The sequence below is a fragment of the Malaclemys terrapin genome, chromosome 5, assembly GCF_027887155.1.
Source record: "Malaclemys terrapin pileata isolate rMalTer1 chromosome 5, rMalTer1.hap1, whole genome shotgun sequence".
NCBI classification, from domain to species: Eukaryota; Metazoa; Chordata; order Testudines; family Emydidae; genus Malaclemys; species Malaclemys terrapin.
Genome location: NC_071509.1, coordinates 99,315,128 through 99,330,803, shown reverse-complemented (window position 1 = coordinate 99,330,803; position 15,676 = coordinate 99,315,128). Strand labels below are relative to the sequence as shown.

Here is a 15,676-nt window from a genome sequence, read left to right as displayed (position 1 = left end):
TAATCAATGACTTGTTTAATTTTAATTGATATAATTACTGTGACAATTTAGGCTAGAAGGATTAGTCCTGGGATAATAGGCTGGGGGGGGGGGGAAAGGGGAGGAAGGAAGCCCTCCTCCCCTCCTTCCCTTCTCCTGAAATGAGTTCACATATGTGCAGTAGCAAATTGCAGGTGCGCTGGTGTTTAAGGAATAGGCCCAGGGCAACAAAACATTCTGAAACTAATTAACTTTACATTTCAGCCAATTATACTTCATCCTTCTCAAACAGCTGCTGAACCGCAAAAATGCAAACCTTTTCAATGTTTTATGCATGCTGCCAAGTCCCATAGCAATAAATTCAAAACTTAACACCATATTTTGCTTGTTTCCTTAGTGTGTTAATGCCGTAATCTAACATTCCTATATCTTTGATTTTAAGACATGATGATCAGACTTCAAATTTCTGCAAAGATTGTTTAGAGACAGTGTTAATGCTGATGCCTGTCTTGGAATAAAAGTGACATATAGAACTAATGATATGGGGCAACCAGCCCTCCGGGTGATACATTAATGGCAAAACAACCACTTCTTCCAAAGGATCTAAACACTGCTTTAGTTGCGTCAAAAATACACACACACCTAAAAATATATATTCTAAGGGTACGTCTATACCCAGCCGCTAGTTCGGCGGCTGGCAATCGAACTTCTGGGTTCGACTTATTGCGTCTTGTCTGGACGAGATAAGTCGAACCCGGAAGTGCTCGCCGTCGACTGCGGTACTCCAGCTCGGCGAGAGGAGTACCGCGGAGTCGACGGGGGAGCCTGCCTGCCGCGTGTGGACCGAGGTAAGTTCGAACTAAGGTACTTCGAACTTCAGCTACGTTATTCACATAGCTGAAGTTGCGTACCTTAGTTCGATTTGGGGGTTTAGTGTAGACCAAGCCTTAGAAAAGTACTACTGTCAGATGTGTGCATGCACACAGAGGAGACCTGATCTGACTTCCACTGAAGTCAACATGGTCCATAGGTCTTTTTTCAAATCTCTGGCACTTCCAGTGGACCAAGTTCTGACCTGGATAAGTGCCTGGTGTCACAAGTCCAGTCAAGTGCCCCCTCTTGACCATTCACAAGACTGCTGTGAAGGAAATGGATTCTGGATCCCATGTATTTTAAGTTTCCTGAGTCTTACAATCCAGTCACTCACTGCCATTGGCTCGAGATCCCTAGCACACTCTCAGGGTGCAGATTCCCTGTCTAACACACCTTCCTGAGAGTTTAGATAATGTAGCTCACTGCCCAGCACTGTGGCACTCTGGCACCGGACCCTTCCAGCTCCCCTGTAGCTTAAACATGCCTTATCTCAGAACCTCCTGAAGGTGTGAGGTGCTGGGTTACAATTTAACTCTCAGCACATATATGATAAGGTATAGTACATAACATGCGGTCTTTCCACAGGATTCAAACACAGCATTGGTCTTTCTTCAATAATACAAGAAATATATATCTATATAAAAATCATAAATCCTACATGCATTTCTGTGCTTCCATTTCCTCAATATTCCAGCACATTCTTTGGGCTGGGATCAAGGTTACCTGGGACTATCCAGCAACCTCGTTGTGGTGCATAGCTTGCTTTTTTCAAAAACATGGAGCCTTTTCTCCCAGCGTACCTACTGACTCTGGCCAGTCCATCTCCTTACCCTCTGCTGCCCAAACTTCTTGTGTATCCATCAGTCTTTCCCTCTGAGTTCACTTTAAATGCCTTTTTTTGTCACCGCTGTCTTAGTCCTACTTAGGGAATTGCCACTCTTTGTATTTCCTGACCCCTTGAGACAAGAGAAGGAAGTGTCTTTCAAACAGCTCATGGAAACTCACTTAGCATATCTATTGTCCAGTCAAAGCACAGTAGTGAAAGTTAAGTACTCCCTGTTGTCCTTAGTCTGGTGTATATTTGCTGTAGGTTCTGTCTGCAATGGTGGATATGCTTTGAGACAGGGGCTATCCGAGACTATCTAAGATAGGGGCTATCTAGTCAGTAGAATTCATACATTGTACAGATACCCCAAAAACATCACACATGGAGCTCCTGTTGACTGTTTGGAGAAATGGATATCTTCAAGCAACTGATAATGTTCTCAAACATGTATCGCATTGCATAAATTGTTCTTGAGCATACTGTGGCCATCCAAGACGCTGTAATACCAGTATCTCTCCCTACTTGGAAGAAGTAAAATATCTCAGATATCACATAGTGGCAGTTGCTGGGTAACTGACTATTTAATGGCTGAAGGTTCCTCCATAATTAGACCTTTCTTAAGATATTATCCTTTTTAGGTTTGACCCTCAGAAAGGCTTTTGGTGTCAGCTGCTGGAAGGAGGGAAGACAAAATGCCTGGGAAAAAGCAAAGGCCGAAAATACCCACCAATGGATCAGGAGGTACCACTTTTCTAGAGATCTGAGTTACAGTTTGTGAAAAACTCATACAGCATCGTGCTTGGGGCTCAAGAATAAAGGATGGTTCATTTTTTAAGATTTTTTTTTTTTTTTGTAAACCTACAGTTCAGGATAACCACACCTGTATTTGTCCAGCAAATGCATTCATACTCAGGCTTTTAGCTCCCCGGTCATTGCCTCGTTGTGTGGTGATGCATGTCCCTGCCGACTGGGACATTTCCAGGCTGCACAGCTGTGAATTCTCCCAGCAAACTCAGACAGTGGAAGCTGACCTGCTTGCTTTCTCTTCAGAGACTAACAGTGTAACTGCTCACAGTAAAGCTACTACACAGCTCTTTCGGTGCAAGTTTATTTATTGTAAAGTGAAAACATATGTAAATACAATTAAAAAAACCTACACTCATGCTAATAAGCTTACTGGTGATCATCCCAACTCCAGCACTGGCTGTGGCAGGTGGCTAGTCCTTCAAACCCCACAGAGGAGCCTCTTCTATGGTCACATAACAGCCTGAGCTTAAAACTAACACACCCGTGAAGAGTTTGGTCCATCTTTTATACAGTTCAGGGGTCTTTCATCCAGAGTTTCAAGGAGCAGTTAACCAATAAACAAAGGGTTTTTCTCCATAGGGCATAGTTTCCGGAGGCTCCCAAGTACCTCCTACGAAATCCATTTCATACATATTGTCCCAAACAGTTCTTTGACATTTCTAACTTTCTCCAAGATTTACATTAGTCAGTCTCCTAGAAAAGTTACATACAATCCTACAATAACCTAAACAAATGCATTTTAATACAGTGGATCCAAAAGGTATTGAATTCAGTTTAATAAGGTTGAACTTAATAAGGTTAATAAGGTTTGTCCAGGAAATTTTCCTGTCACAATGATACTAAGAGAACTGAAATTGTGGGTCATAAAAATGTGGACACTGTCCCTTTAAGAATTTTACCTGGTTTTGTTTTTTTTAGCAAGATTGTTCCCCACTGGGGTGCCAATTTTTAATGTAAATTGTCTTTGTTCCTTTTTCCCCTTTTCCCTCAGTCTAGAGCTTTTCTTTCAAGCTACTACAGAGATCACAATGTGGAACTGTCCAAACTACTGCACAGATTGGGACAACCCTTGCCATACTGGCTGAGACAGGAGCTTCAGAAAGTGAGATAGCACTGATGTTCAGAGGACCAAAGTCTAATGACAGTTACCGGCACCATAAAACCCCTCGCTTCCCTGATTCACTTGTGATTGTCAGTAGAGGACCTCATGAATAACTGTCTCAAAATTAAATACAAATATAAAACTGTTTATATATGCACGCACTGACAGCTATTAGCATCAACTCCTTTGTCAGCTTCTGGGACACAATATAGAGCTATGTGGCATTATTCTTTATCCAGCCTGGGACTCATGCATAGTCTAGTCCCTCTGTTTACCAGAAAGTTCCAGAAACTGTATGTATGATTGATAGTCTTCATCATATATGACAAATTACAGCCTGTCAGGACACAAGCAAAGGACAGAAACATCTCTCGGTGGATTATGAGGTTGGTTGAATTAATAGTTTTCTATATTTTCTTCTTTTGGCCTGATCCTTCAAGGTGAAAAATGTGGGAAATCAGGGGGCATTCAGAACCTTGCAAAACAGGGCCCTTAGTTATTAGGGTTTATTTAGCTATAACTAACAATGCTGCCCTGTTGCTTTCCTTATAAAAAGTAGCTTGTTTTTTTCACAGTGGGCTAAATTCCTTTATGGCATAACTCCATGGACTATTTGGCCAATGGTCTGTGGGATTTCTTTTCTTACATCTTTCTCTCAAACAAGATGTACCCTGGTCTATGGAAGCTGTGTGTGAATTGTGGAAGTGCAGCTCTCCTGTTAGCCACTCAAGCAGTGAACCAGTCAATGAAGCCAGCCAATTGAAAACTGTGCCTTTCACTGAACTGACATTCTTACCTTGTTTTGCCCCCCCTTTATAAGATTTTCATCATGCTTATCTAGTTCCTATGGTGCTTGTGTTTGGGATGTGAAATCTGATTAGTTTGCCATAATGTCATTGGGACTCATAAAACAATCATCAGAAAGGTCAAAATCTAAGCAGACCATTAGCTCAGTGAACTTCACACAGACAATGGCTTAATTCTGACAATTTCATGGTCAGGCTTGGGAGCAAATAGTTTTTACTCTGAAGCCTTTAAAATACGAGAGACTGGGTTTCTACTGTTCTAGTATCATAGCCTTAAACCCTTGTCAAAAAGGCCTATAGAACTTAATAGGAATTAAACAATAAATTAATCTGGGTTCTATAAAAATTACTTTACAAACCTATAGGCTATCACAAAAAAATCTCCATTCTGTAGATTTTTTTTAAACCAGCCAATAGAACTTAATAGGGAATTATATCCACAGTATTACATACATGTTGTGATGTTTTCTTATTTTTGCACATCCATATACTCTATCTATCTATATAAGTAGCCACACTGTCCCTGTCCAGTTTTTTTTCCCCTCCTCCTTGGATACAGTCCCTGTCTACTTAGGACACTGGATGTGCCTCATATTCCTGCCCACTGCCTATCTCCCTCTTCTCCCCTCCCCCGCCCCCCAGGCACTATCCCTGCCTCCAGCTTCCATAGAAGGAGCCCAGAAGCAGAAGATGTGTGTATGAAATGGAGGAGATAGTGCAGTCAGGCTGGAGTGAGAGTTGTGGGGGGACCAACCATGCTTTCAGAGTAATAGAGTTTAAGGCCAGAAGGGACCACCATCTAGTCTGACTGCCTGTATAGCATAGGCCACCAACACCAGCATCCGCACACTAATCCCAATCACTGAAATTAGACCAAAGTATTACAACCCATAGGCAACGAGCCTGTTATTTGCCACAGGCAGACAATAGAAGGAACCAAGGTGCAATGGTAGTTGGGGCCCCTGCAACAGCAAGGAAATAATTAAGATATACCCATGTAAACCTGGCAAGTGACCCATACTCACATGCTGCAGAGGAAGGTGAAAACACCTAGGGTTACTTCCAATCTGATTTGGGGGAAATTCCTTCCAGATGCCACAGATGGCAGTCGGTTAGATTCTGAGCACGTAAGCAAAAAACAGAGAGAGAAATGCTCAGTGCCACCTCAGAGCCCTGGCCCTCCCTGTCCAATGGCCCATCTCCAGCCATGGCCATCCCTGATGCTCCAGAGGAAGGAGATAAAAAAAACTCCCAGAATACATTGGGGGAGGGAGAAATCCCCGCCTGACCCCTGCAGGTGGCCAGCAAGAACCCTGAAGCATGATCTTTTAGGAACAAAAAATATAAACTGGAAGTGAGACTCATAGAATCATAAAAGATTAGGGTTGGAAGAGACTTTAGGAGGTCATCTAGTCCAATCCCCTGCTCAAACCAGGACCAACCCCAATTAAATCATCCAGCCAGGGCTTTGTCAAGCCAGGACTCAGGCTTGTTGAGCCCTGCCCCCTACCACCACAAGCAACCCAATCATATATTTGTACTCATTAATTTGTCCAGGTCTTTCTCAAAGCTAAGTCAGTTGTTTGCCCCCACAATTCCTATTGGGAAGCTTTTCCAGAACCTCACCCCTCTGATAGTTAGAAATCTTCTTTTAATTTCCAGCTGGAATTTGTTCTTTGCCAGTTTATATTCATTTGTTCTTGAGCCAACATTGTCCTTGAGCTTAAATAGCTCTTCACCCTCCCTGGTATTTACCCTCCTAATCTCATAGCTGTAACTGGACATTTTAGTGCCCAGGAAGAGCAAGTATATTTGTACCCCACTGCTGGGGTTTTTGTGGGGTTTTTTTGGCATTTCTCCACCCCATTTTTCTGCCCCTGTGGCTTTGCACCCTTGGCAGCTGCCCTGCTCACCCTGACCTGGTTACAGCCCTGCCTAAACTATTTACAGAGGACAATCATATCTGCTCTCAGCTTTCATTTTGCTATACTAAACAAGTCATGCTTTTCCAGTCTCCTTTCATAGATAGGGCCTACATTCCCCTGATCATCCTAGTAGCTCTTCTTTGCATCTGTTCTGGTTTAAATTTATCTTTCTTTAACATCAGTGACAAGAACTGTACTCAATATTCCAAATGAGATCTGACCAGTTCCTTGTACAATAGCATTAACACTTCTCTCTCTACTGGAATTGCCTCGTTTGATAAATCCTAGAATCACATTTGCCTTTTTCACAGCCACAACACATTGGTGGCTCATAGATGTCCTGTGATTGACCCAAACACCAAGGTCTTTCTCCTTCTTTTGCATCCAACTGATTAACTCCCAGCTTGTAACAGAAATTCTTATTATACGCCAAATTCATGACTTTTCATTTTGTATTACAGACGCCCCCCGGGTTACGCAAACCTGATTTATGCAAATCTGCACTTACGGAAAAAGATCCGTAAGCTAGAAATAGTTTGGGGTTTTTTGCACAATGGTCGGGTATATGTTTCTGACTTATGCAAAATTCAAGCTACACAAGGTGTTCCGGAACGGAACACTTGCGTAAGTCCAGGAGCGTCTGTACTGAATTTCATCCCATTTCTGTCACTTCAGCCTTCAGGGTCATCCAAATCTTCCTGTAGATTATTCCAGTCCTCCTTTGTATTGACAATGCTGCCTAACTTTGTATCTTCAGCAAATTTCATTAGAACACTTCTACTTTTTGTGCTAAGGTCACTAATAAAAATACTGAATACAATTGGTCCCAAGACCAATCCTGCAGGAACTCCCCTAGTAACCGCCCTTCTCTTCAATAATTCACTTTTCAGCACAACCCATTGTCCTTTTCTGGCAGCATTTGGAATTGCAGCCCAATGCCAGCTACAGACTCACTCACTTGAATGGCTGAAACCAGAAATGAAGTATCAGTTCTAGCTCAGTCAAAAATCATGCACTTCTGGTGGTGAAAGTCATAGGAGTTGCAGAATCATTGCAAGAGTTGGCAACACCGTGTCCCTGTAACTGTGTGATGTTAATGGGACCTAACTCATGTCTAAATAATAAAACCACATTGGCCACATCAAAATTCTAAAGTCGTCCCCCCACCCCCCCAAAAAAGGAAAATGGGAATGAGAGAGGAAAAAACAGTGTTGCCAAATATTGTGCTATTGTGAATCTCACAATAGTTGGAGTTTTCCTTAACGCCCCAGCTGCTGGCAATTAGAAATTACATGAGAATTTCAGCTTTCTTTTATTAACAAAGTAAGTTTCTAGCTTTTATGGTTGCAAGGAAAAAATTGAAAACACGACTCAAATGCACCCTAAGGCTCAGAAGACAGAAAGTAAATAAAGAATCACAGGTTTATTATTCTGGAAAAAATACTTTTGAGCCAAACTCATGATTTTTGGAGGCTCCTGACTCGTGATTTTTGAATATTTAGGGTTAACGATGTTGAAGAAAACTGGTGTGGTAAAACTTTTTTGGACAAACCGGTGAAAGGTTGCAGTGGGGAACGGGAGTAATTCCAAAGACTATCCAGCCAACCCATAATCTGATAGAACATATTTAAGTGCTAAATTGCATCTGCAGCAACTCATCAGTAATTAAAAGATAACTTTGTATTCTTTTGAAATGAAAAGCTCAGGAAACACCAAATGTTGTTTTGGGAGCTTTTAAAGGAATACAGCAGATGTCTTAATCTGTTGCACTCCCTTTTGGGAAGGGTGGAAACTAGCTTTTCATGTAAGAAAAATACTGAAGTATCTTTTTAAATCTCCTTTTCTGCCATCCTATTATGTCTTTAATATCCATTCCAGAGGAGCGTTTCACATCACTTCTGTTTTTTGTGCCTCCTTGTTACTTATGTTTGGATAAATGCCATGCTATCAAGATATTCCATGTTCTCATTGATAAACTGAGACTTGATGTGGTTTTGTTAGGTGTAGCATACAATTTGAATATAAAATAACAGCATGTTAGGGTCTAATTTCTTCTGCCTGTAACATGACCCATCAGCACAGCCTTTGTCCAGAACAACTTTATTGTAGAAGGGTCTTTGTACGCTGGCTGTAAATAATCTTGACTTTTTTTCCCTTTTAGCAATTCATGAAATTATGCTTTTGACATCACTGACTATGTAACTGATGGGCATCTGAAAAACCAATTAAATAAATATAACAAGAATAAAGAGCAAGCCAAATATGTTGTTAATAACAAGGAAAGCTGGAGTTTTGGGGGATGGGGGAAATCGTGGACTGACTTTCTGTTTTATGAATTACATACCCGGCCAGGCTGACTCCTGCGTCTGTGCAGAGTCTCACTGAAGTCAATTGTACATGGAGTTTACCCAGGTAGAGCTTTTTGTAGGATTATACCTCCTTTACATCCTCCCCCTTACTGCATCCGTATCCTTCCATGCCTGCTCTAGAATGTCTGCCTTTAACAGGTAAAATCCAGCATGGATCAACACATGTGCCAGAATCTATGATAGCATAGCAGATTACCAGAGCAGAGTCTCAGTGTTTATTTACAAAAAACAACAATGTAAGTAATCATGGTTGTCTTTTAGCTAGAGGCAATCAGAATAGCATCTGTAAACTTTCAAATTATGTTTTGACCTCTCAAAGTCTAAAATAAAAAATTTCCAGCTTAACTGCTTTTAGCCTCCCACCCCCCAGCCCACCCCGCATCAGACAAATTCCCTCCAAGATATGGAATCAGTTTGCCAACTTTCCCCAGAACAAATTAAAATGGCTGAATTATAAACTCTTGGGGGAAGGAAAAGTGTATATAGTAAAAACAATGAGAACACTGATTTTGTGATGTTATCATAGAATATCAGGGTTGGAAGGGACCTCAGGAGGTCATCTAGAGCAATCCCCAGACAGATTTTTGCCCCAGATCCCTAAATGGCCCCCTCAAGGATTGAATTCACAACCCTGGGTTTAGCAGGCCAGTGCTCGAGCTACTTTAGGGATATGATTTGAAAACAGAAATAAAGAATGCTTTGCAGTATCAAATTATATCCCTGCATCCTCTTTTTGTTCTTATTTGTACTCAATTTTGAGTGAATAATTCTTACGAAAAGTGCTGAAAAGCCCATTCAATTGAAGAGCCACAGAACTAGCACAGATAGATCAGTAAAGCTCCTCCACACCATCCCCACAAGTATCATTTTAGCCATTTTCTGGATGAACCCCTTCCAACATGAAGATGGTAGCATAGTCTCTTTGCAACCACTGCATACTCATCTTCACTGAGGACTTCCCAAAGAGTTGAAATTCCATACAACTTTCAGAATATGTCCATTCTCACAAGTATCACATAATAAAACCTACCTTTTAAAATAAATACTTCTTATCACGTGTATTGCAATATAAACCAAAGGCAAATAGGCCCTCCAACATTATCTTAAAGACATATTCTCAGAGGACGAATTTTCCCTGTAAATGAAACAATTCTTACCTTTTTTTAATATTCTCTTTTCTTCCAGAGTATCCTTTTAATGCGACTGCTAAAGTGTGGACCTATCTACAGATTGGATCCCCCATCACTATCATATCTGGAAAAGCTAGCAGAAAATAAGGATTTGCAAACAACAGAGATTCTTAAGTGTTCAGTGTTCCAGTGACTGGATACTTTTTATAAAACATAATCAGCATCATTTGGAAATATTTTTTTAAAAAGTCCTAGTCAAAGACCTGAGACATGGGCAAAAAGCTAATGGCCTTGCCTATGGGGTTTTTTTTTTTGGTTTCTTTTTCTATCTGACAACAGCACATTCAGTTTAACTCTGATATATGCTTGAGGTTTGGGAAAAAGCAAAATAAATTTTGATCACAAAGTATTTTTGTTTGGGGCAGGGAGAAAATCTGTATTTGTTGAAATTGTTTTAAGTAATTGTGTACACACCTTCTTAGTTCTTCTCACTTCTACAGAATAAACACCTCTGCTGGTACATGAGCACTTCTTTTTTCCTTATACCCTCTACAGCTGTCATAGCTAAACCAAAATACTGCTATTTGTTTGACCTCTGCCTTATATTTCAAGTTGTGCACTGGCTCAGCGACTCTTGCCTTCTGCATCTATACTGTGCCTCCACTCATCCTCCACCCTGCAGCCTCTGATGCTTTGGGATTTTCAGCTTCTTGTAGACCTAATCATGCGCCTCACTCTTTGTCCCCCAGCTTTTGGGCAGAGAACAATCATTTTGGCATCTGGCTGCCCATGTACATATAGTGGTAAATATTATATGTGGTGGGCATGACTTTCAAAAGAATTAGGCATGCATGCTTCTACCTGAATTCAATGAGAACCATAGCTACTCAGCTGCTCAGATAATCAGGCCCTTATTATTCAATATTCATTGGTGCAGTGACTTGAACAGGACTCTCCAGTGTCTCAGGTGAATGCTGTAATTGCCAACCTACAGTCTCGCTCTATATATAAAATTGGACAAATCCAATTTGAGAGTGCCTTACTTCAGATTACCCAATGGCCTAGTGGTTAGGCCACTTTCCTGGGAAAGGAAGATGTGGGTTTGAGTGCCAGGCAGAGCAGGGATTTAAATCTGGGCCTTCAGGTGAGTGCCCTAACCACTGGGCTCTTGGTCTCTCTCTTGTTCTTTTTCCACAAGAGAGCACTAACCTGGCTTAGACAACTTCAGGAGCCTGTTTACAGCTGAGAATCCCAAGCAGAAATAGGTGCCTGCAGCCCAGATCAGTAGGAGTTATACACCTAAGTACCTTTGAATCTGACCTGTCTTGTTCCTCTGCATTTCATTACTGGCTGGCTTAGTTGGCTTCCTTCTCAGCTTGTGGGTTTCTGAAGATCCATTACTTAGCTGCCTAACTCTTGCCATGCATTTCACAGGGACCCAGGGAGCCTAACTCAGGCTGAGGATTTCACTAGGTGGAAGGGTGCCTCAATGTTAGGCACTGCAAGACCCAAGCCCTTTTGTGGATCTAGCCTTAGGTGACATAGGAGTCTTTGTCCCATTTTCAAAAGTGATTTAGGCCCTTAGGAGCCTAAATTCCATTGAAAGTCAATGATACTTGAATGTGCTTGGTTAGGTGTCCAGTGGGACTGCCAAAAGCACCTATCTGCATCTTGAAGTCCCTGAATGCCTTTGTAAATGTGGGTCTTATGAGGCTTTCAAAAATATTACCCACCATCTTCTGTCACAGATCCAGGTCAATCACCGGTCATGCCTCTTCCTCCCCCATACTCACTCACTTCCAGACAGTAAAGCTGTGTGAGAATTGTGGCTGAAACCTGACAACAGGCCTAGTTTTAGGTTTGGCCTGAATCCGAGTATCCCCAGGTTCACGTGAGCCTCTGTCTGAGGCAGGAAGAGGGTTGTGACTATTAGTAAGACTTGCCATTTTTATTTAAACTCAACTAGGTTCACAGTTTCACTTTTAGTTTCTGGAGTCAGACTGTCCCTAACCAGGCACACTGAAACCTACAAATGTTGTACCATAAGAGTTCTCAAGCCATTCATTTATGAGAAAAATACTTTCTGACATCCCCCACTTGTGGAATATAGGAAGTTCAGATTTTCAATTATGTAAATACCCAAATTCTTGTCACACTGGTGCAGGAGAAATTACAGATGGATTCTATAGGTAGTTTATACCTACATTTCTTTTAATCAGTAATTTAAAAGATTTCCCCAGGAATGTAGTTTGTTCTTTAACAGTTCAGACATGTGCAACTGTCAAGTGGGAAGGATATTTTGTTTTTGAACAGTTCAGATAACTAAATAAACAAATTTCTTTCACCTGTTAATTATTCAGCCCACTGGTCTCCACACAGCTAGTTCTAATCAAATATGGGCTAGTCCAAACAGTCCCCTCCTCCTTTGGAATGTCAATCTAATACTTGAAAAAGCTCAGTTCCTATACACATGTGTTTTCCTCACAAGAAGTGAAATGATGTCCAAGGCTGTACTTCCCCTCAGCCAGCAATCTGAAGATTAAGAGAATTCCACCATTTTATCAGAGGTGCCTTCCAATCCTGAGCTAACTTCATCCACCACTGGCATGCAGCTAAGTGCTTCTTTCATGTGTTTAGTTTGTAATTCCATAAAATGATTTGAGGCTTGGAAAAAGCACTATATAATTCAGCAGATAATTACATTCCCACTCAATTGACTTTTTACTCACTACTTCTCTCACTATAGACTACACTTTACTATCTTGTGGAATGTATCCGTTGATCACAGTCCTTAATGGGTAATTTAGCTTCCCTCACTCAATGTGAACTGTAAGAGAGAGAACTGAATATATGAGAGGATGAGTTCTTATCTTACCTGTAGCTATGGGGCAGGTGTTTAAATATGCTAAACCAGTTTTTTGTTTGTTTGTTTTGCTTTATATTTTTGGTTTCACTTTATTTACATATGCCAAAGAATCATCTGAACACTAATCTGTATCCTCTCCATGGATGCATAATTCCCATTAATGTCAATGAGAATTAGGGGTTCACATGAAGAAGAAAATAAACTTGCAAAAATAAATTCTTTCTAATGACAGTTACAGCACATCTTCCTGAAGAGCACCGAGTAACACCAAGTAAGCAAAAAAAAAAAAAAAAAAAAAAATAGTTCTGCAACTTTCAGCTTTGAAAATGGCACAAATAACTTTATTTATTAAAGCAAAATCATCCTTCAGCTAGCCCATCATTACTAGAGATTGGTGTAAACTAGAGCATTCATCTTAAACTCACCATATAGACAAGCAAATTTGGGAACAATTAGGATCTGGATCCAGATCTTAACCTCACTATTCAAGATCATCTCTAATACTCAGGGGACATGTGCCCTGTAATTGTAATGTCTAGAGCACACAGTAAAATTGTCCCAAGAAATCATCCCTATTAGGCAAACTCTTGTCTTTAGAGATCACAGCAAAATGCCCTGAATACAATTCTTTTTATCATTATTAGAAGATCACCACGGTTACATAATCAGTTTTCATGAGCCCTTGAGTGATTTCTTAACATAAGATTCACTGAATAATGTCCCTTATTCTCCTCTAACTCCACTGACTTCAATAGACTTACTTCTGATTTTTTTTACGTGAGAGAAGAATCAGACCCACTGGTTTTGTTCTGACAGAAGCAAGCAATGTGAGGAGGGAACACTGAAGTTTTCCTTTAATATTGTTAGCTCCGCAAGGTCAAATTATTCTCTCTTCTCTATGTTATCTGTTCAGATGCAGAAATCATTGCAATGAGGTTATTGAGTTATGCTGGAGGACAAGGAGTTAGATGGCTGAATGCCATCTTTAAACTTGGGGACCATAGAGTTCAAATATAAACTGTGGTCTTAAGAAGGAAGTAGGTTTTTACTCTTTCAATGAACTTCAACTCTTTCAAATAATTATTACACATAATAAACTAGAGTTTGTCAGCTTCTTGGAAGAGGATAGATATTTAGCCCAGAGACTGAATTCCCTTACATTTACTTAAAAGAAATGATCCTATAACTCAAGATGAAAACAGTGCCAGTTCTTAGAGCTATAGAGCTATATAGGGAGTCATTCTGAAGCAGCTAAGACGAGCACAAATGGGTGAGCTCCTGGGGTGGAATCCATTAAAGGATTTAGGCATTGCAATGATGATTGTCACTGTGCCTAAAATGAAGGTGCCTAGAAAACCACGGGAACAACTCTGTGCCAGGCGAACCCTGAGTTAGATGCCTAGGCTCCTGAATAGGGAGGGTGAGGCGCCTTAGAATGCAAGGTACAAATGCTATCAGGCTAGGGGCAAAGCTGCCTAAGCTAGCCAATGGGCGATACCTACAACAGGGGGATGTGTGACACCCCACCCCTCTCACTGAGTTAGGCACCTATTTTGGTTTGTGATCCACAAGGGGGAACCCACCACTGGGAGTCAGACAGCTTAGGTGATGAAGCTGCTCTTTGAGGGAATGAATTGTGTGGAGTGAGGCAGACACCTAAAACAGTAGCAGAAGGAGGAGGAAGAGATGCAGGTGGTGATGATGATGCTCACCTTATAACTGGAATGTGGGAGACCCAGGTTCAGTTCTCCCCTCCCCCAGAAGAAGGGGCAAAAGGAAAGTGTCCTAGTCACTGAGCTGTGGGATAGGCTGATGTGAGGCTGTCTCAATCTCTCCTGATGAAGCTGTTCCACTGTGAATAAATAATGGAGTGACTGGATCTGGGATCTCTGATCCAGGTGGGTGTCCCATCGCTGGACTACAGAGTCATAGTATCTTTCTCTCTCTCTCTCTTTGCCCACCCCCATGCCCAAAGGACTGCTCCACTGTGGATAAAAACTCAAATAGTCATTTGGTCAAAGAGAGAGAGATAGTGAGAATAGTTCACTGTTGTCTGTAAAGCTGCCTGCAGTTAAACAAAAGGATGAGTAGAAACCCCAGAGCAGACTGCTAGGAAGTAGACCACTAACCCCAAATTGGTTGTGAGTTCTATACTTAGATTTCACCAACCAATTATCAAGTGAAAACTCCTCAGGTACTATAACAGCCTAAACATGGAGTCTCTTGGGTACTCCGATCTATCTTGCCACCCCAATGAGCATACCTTTGTGATAGTCCCTTACACCAAGAATTACAGTAATATTCAGGTTACTCCCAGTTCCAAAGGACCAGACACTTACCCCAGGTCAATTGCATATTAGATTTTACACCAACAACAAAGCTTGTAACCAATCCTATGATGAACTATATAAAGATTTATTAAATCAGAAAAGGAAATTAGAGAGTTATTTACAAAGTTAAAGTTGGTAAACATATATGCACAAATGAGTTACAATCTTAAGTTTCAAAAATAGAAGCTTCTATAATAAGCAAGCTCTGTATGACCTTTAGGCTAACCCAAGCTAAGCATAGCTTGCTTATGGCTAGTAAACCTTGTGTTCTGAGTCCAAGCAGCATAGATATACAGTTTCATCTTGTTAGGGGTTTTTAATTCCCCTCCTCCCTTGTGGTCTGATTGGCAAAAACTCAGTTGACAGGAGGAATCCACTTGCATGACTCATCTTCACAGGAAGGGGGAGGGCAGAACAACCAACACTTTTTGTCCTCTTTAACATCCCACAATAGTCCATCGGGTATTGATGGATCTTTCCTGTTGGGCAGGATAAAACACCTTTTGTTGGAGATCAGCACTTCTCACTAGTTAATGTCTCTCCTGTTTCATGATTTACAAAGTTGCTGAAGCTCACAATACAACTACTCAAATACTACCTTACAATATCAGATACAGATATTAAAGTGAGATTAATGCACTCAGCAAGTCATAAGCATTCAAT

The 15,676-nt window shown here is 41.0% G+C and overlaps 1 protein-coding gene across 2 annotated transcripts in view; it reads left to right on the top strand.

Annotated features, from left to right (window-relative positions):
• The window catches only part of LOC128837617 (bifunctional heparan sulfate N-deacetylase/N-sulfotransferase 4-like), a 178,720-nt gene extending 168,383 nt beyond the window's left edge, over positions 1 to 10,337 (top strand). The window contains exons 15-17 of one of the 2 annotated variants that reach the window (XR_008445003.1): positions 2,317 to 2,419; positions 3,477 to 3,973; positions 9,873 to 10,337. Coding sequence is in view for 1 of the 2 variants with exons in the window: in XM_054028867.1 (XP_053884842.1) it covers positions 2,317 to 2,419; positions 3,477 to 3,587; positions 9,873 to 10,010 (352 nt within the window). In the remaining variant the exon portion in view is untranslated. The remainder of the gene's footprint in view (positions 1 to 2,316; positions 2,420 to 3,476; positions 3,974 to 9,872) is intronic. The other variant, XM_054028867.1, reaches the window with a different exon arrangement.
• The last annotated feature ends 5,339 nt before the right edge of the window (positions 10,338 to 15,676 follow it).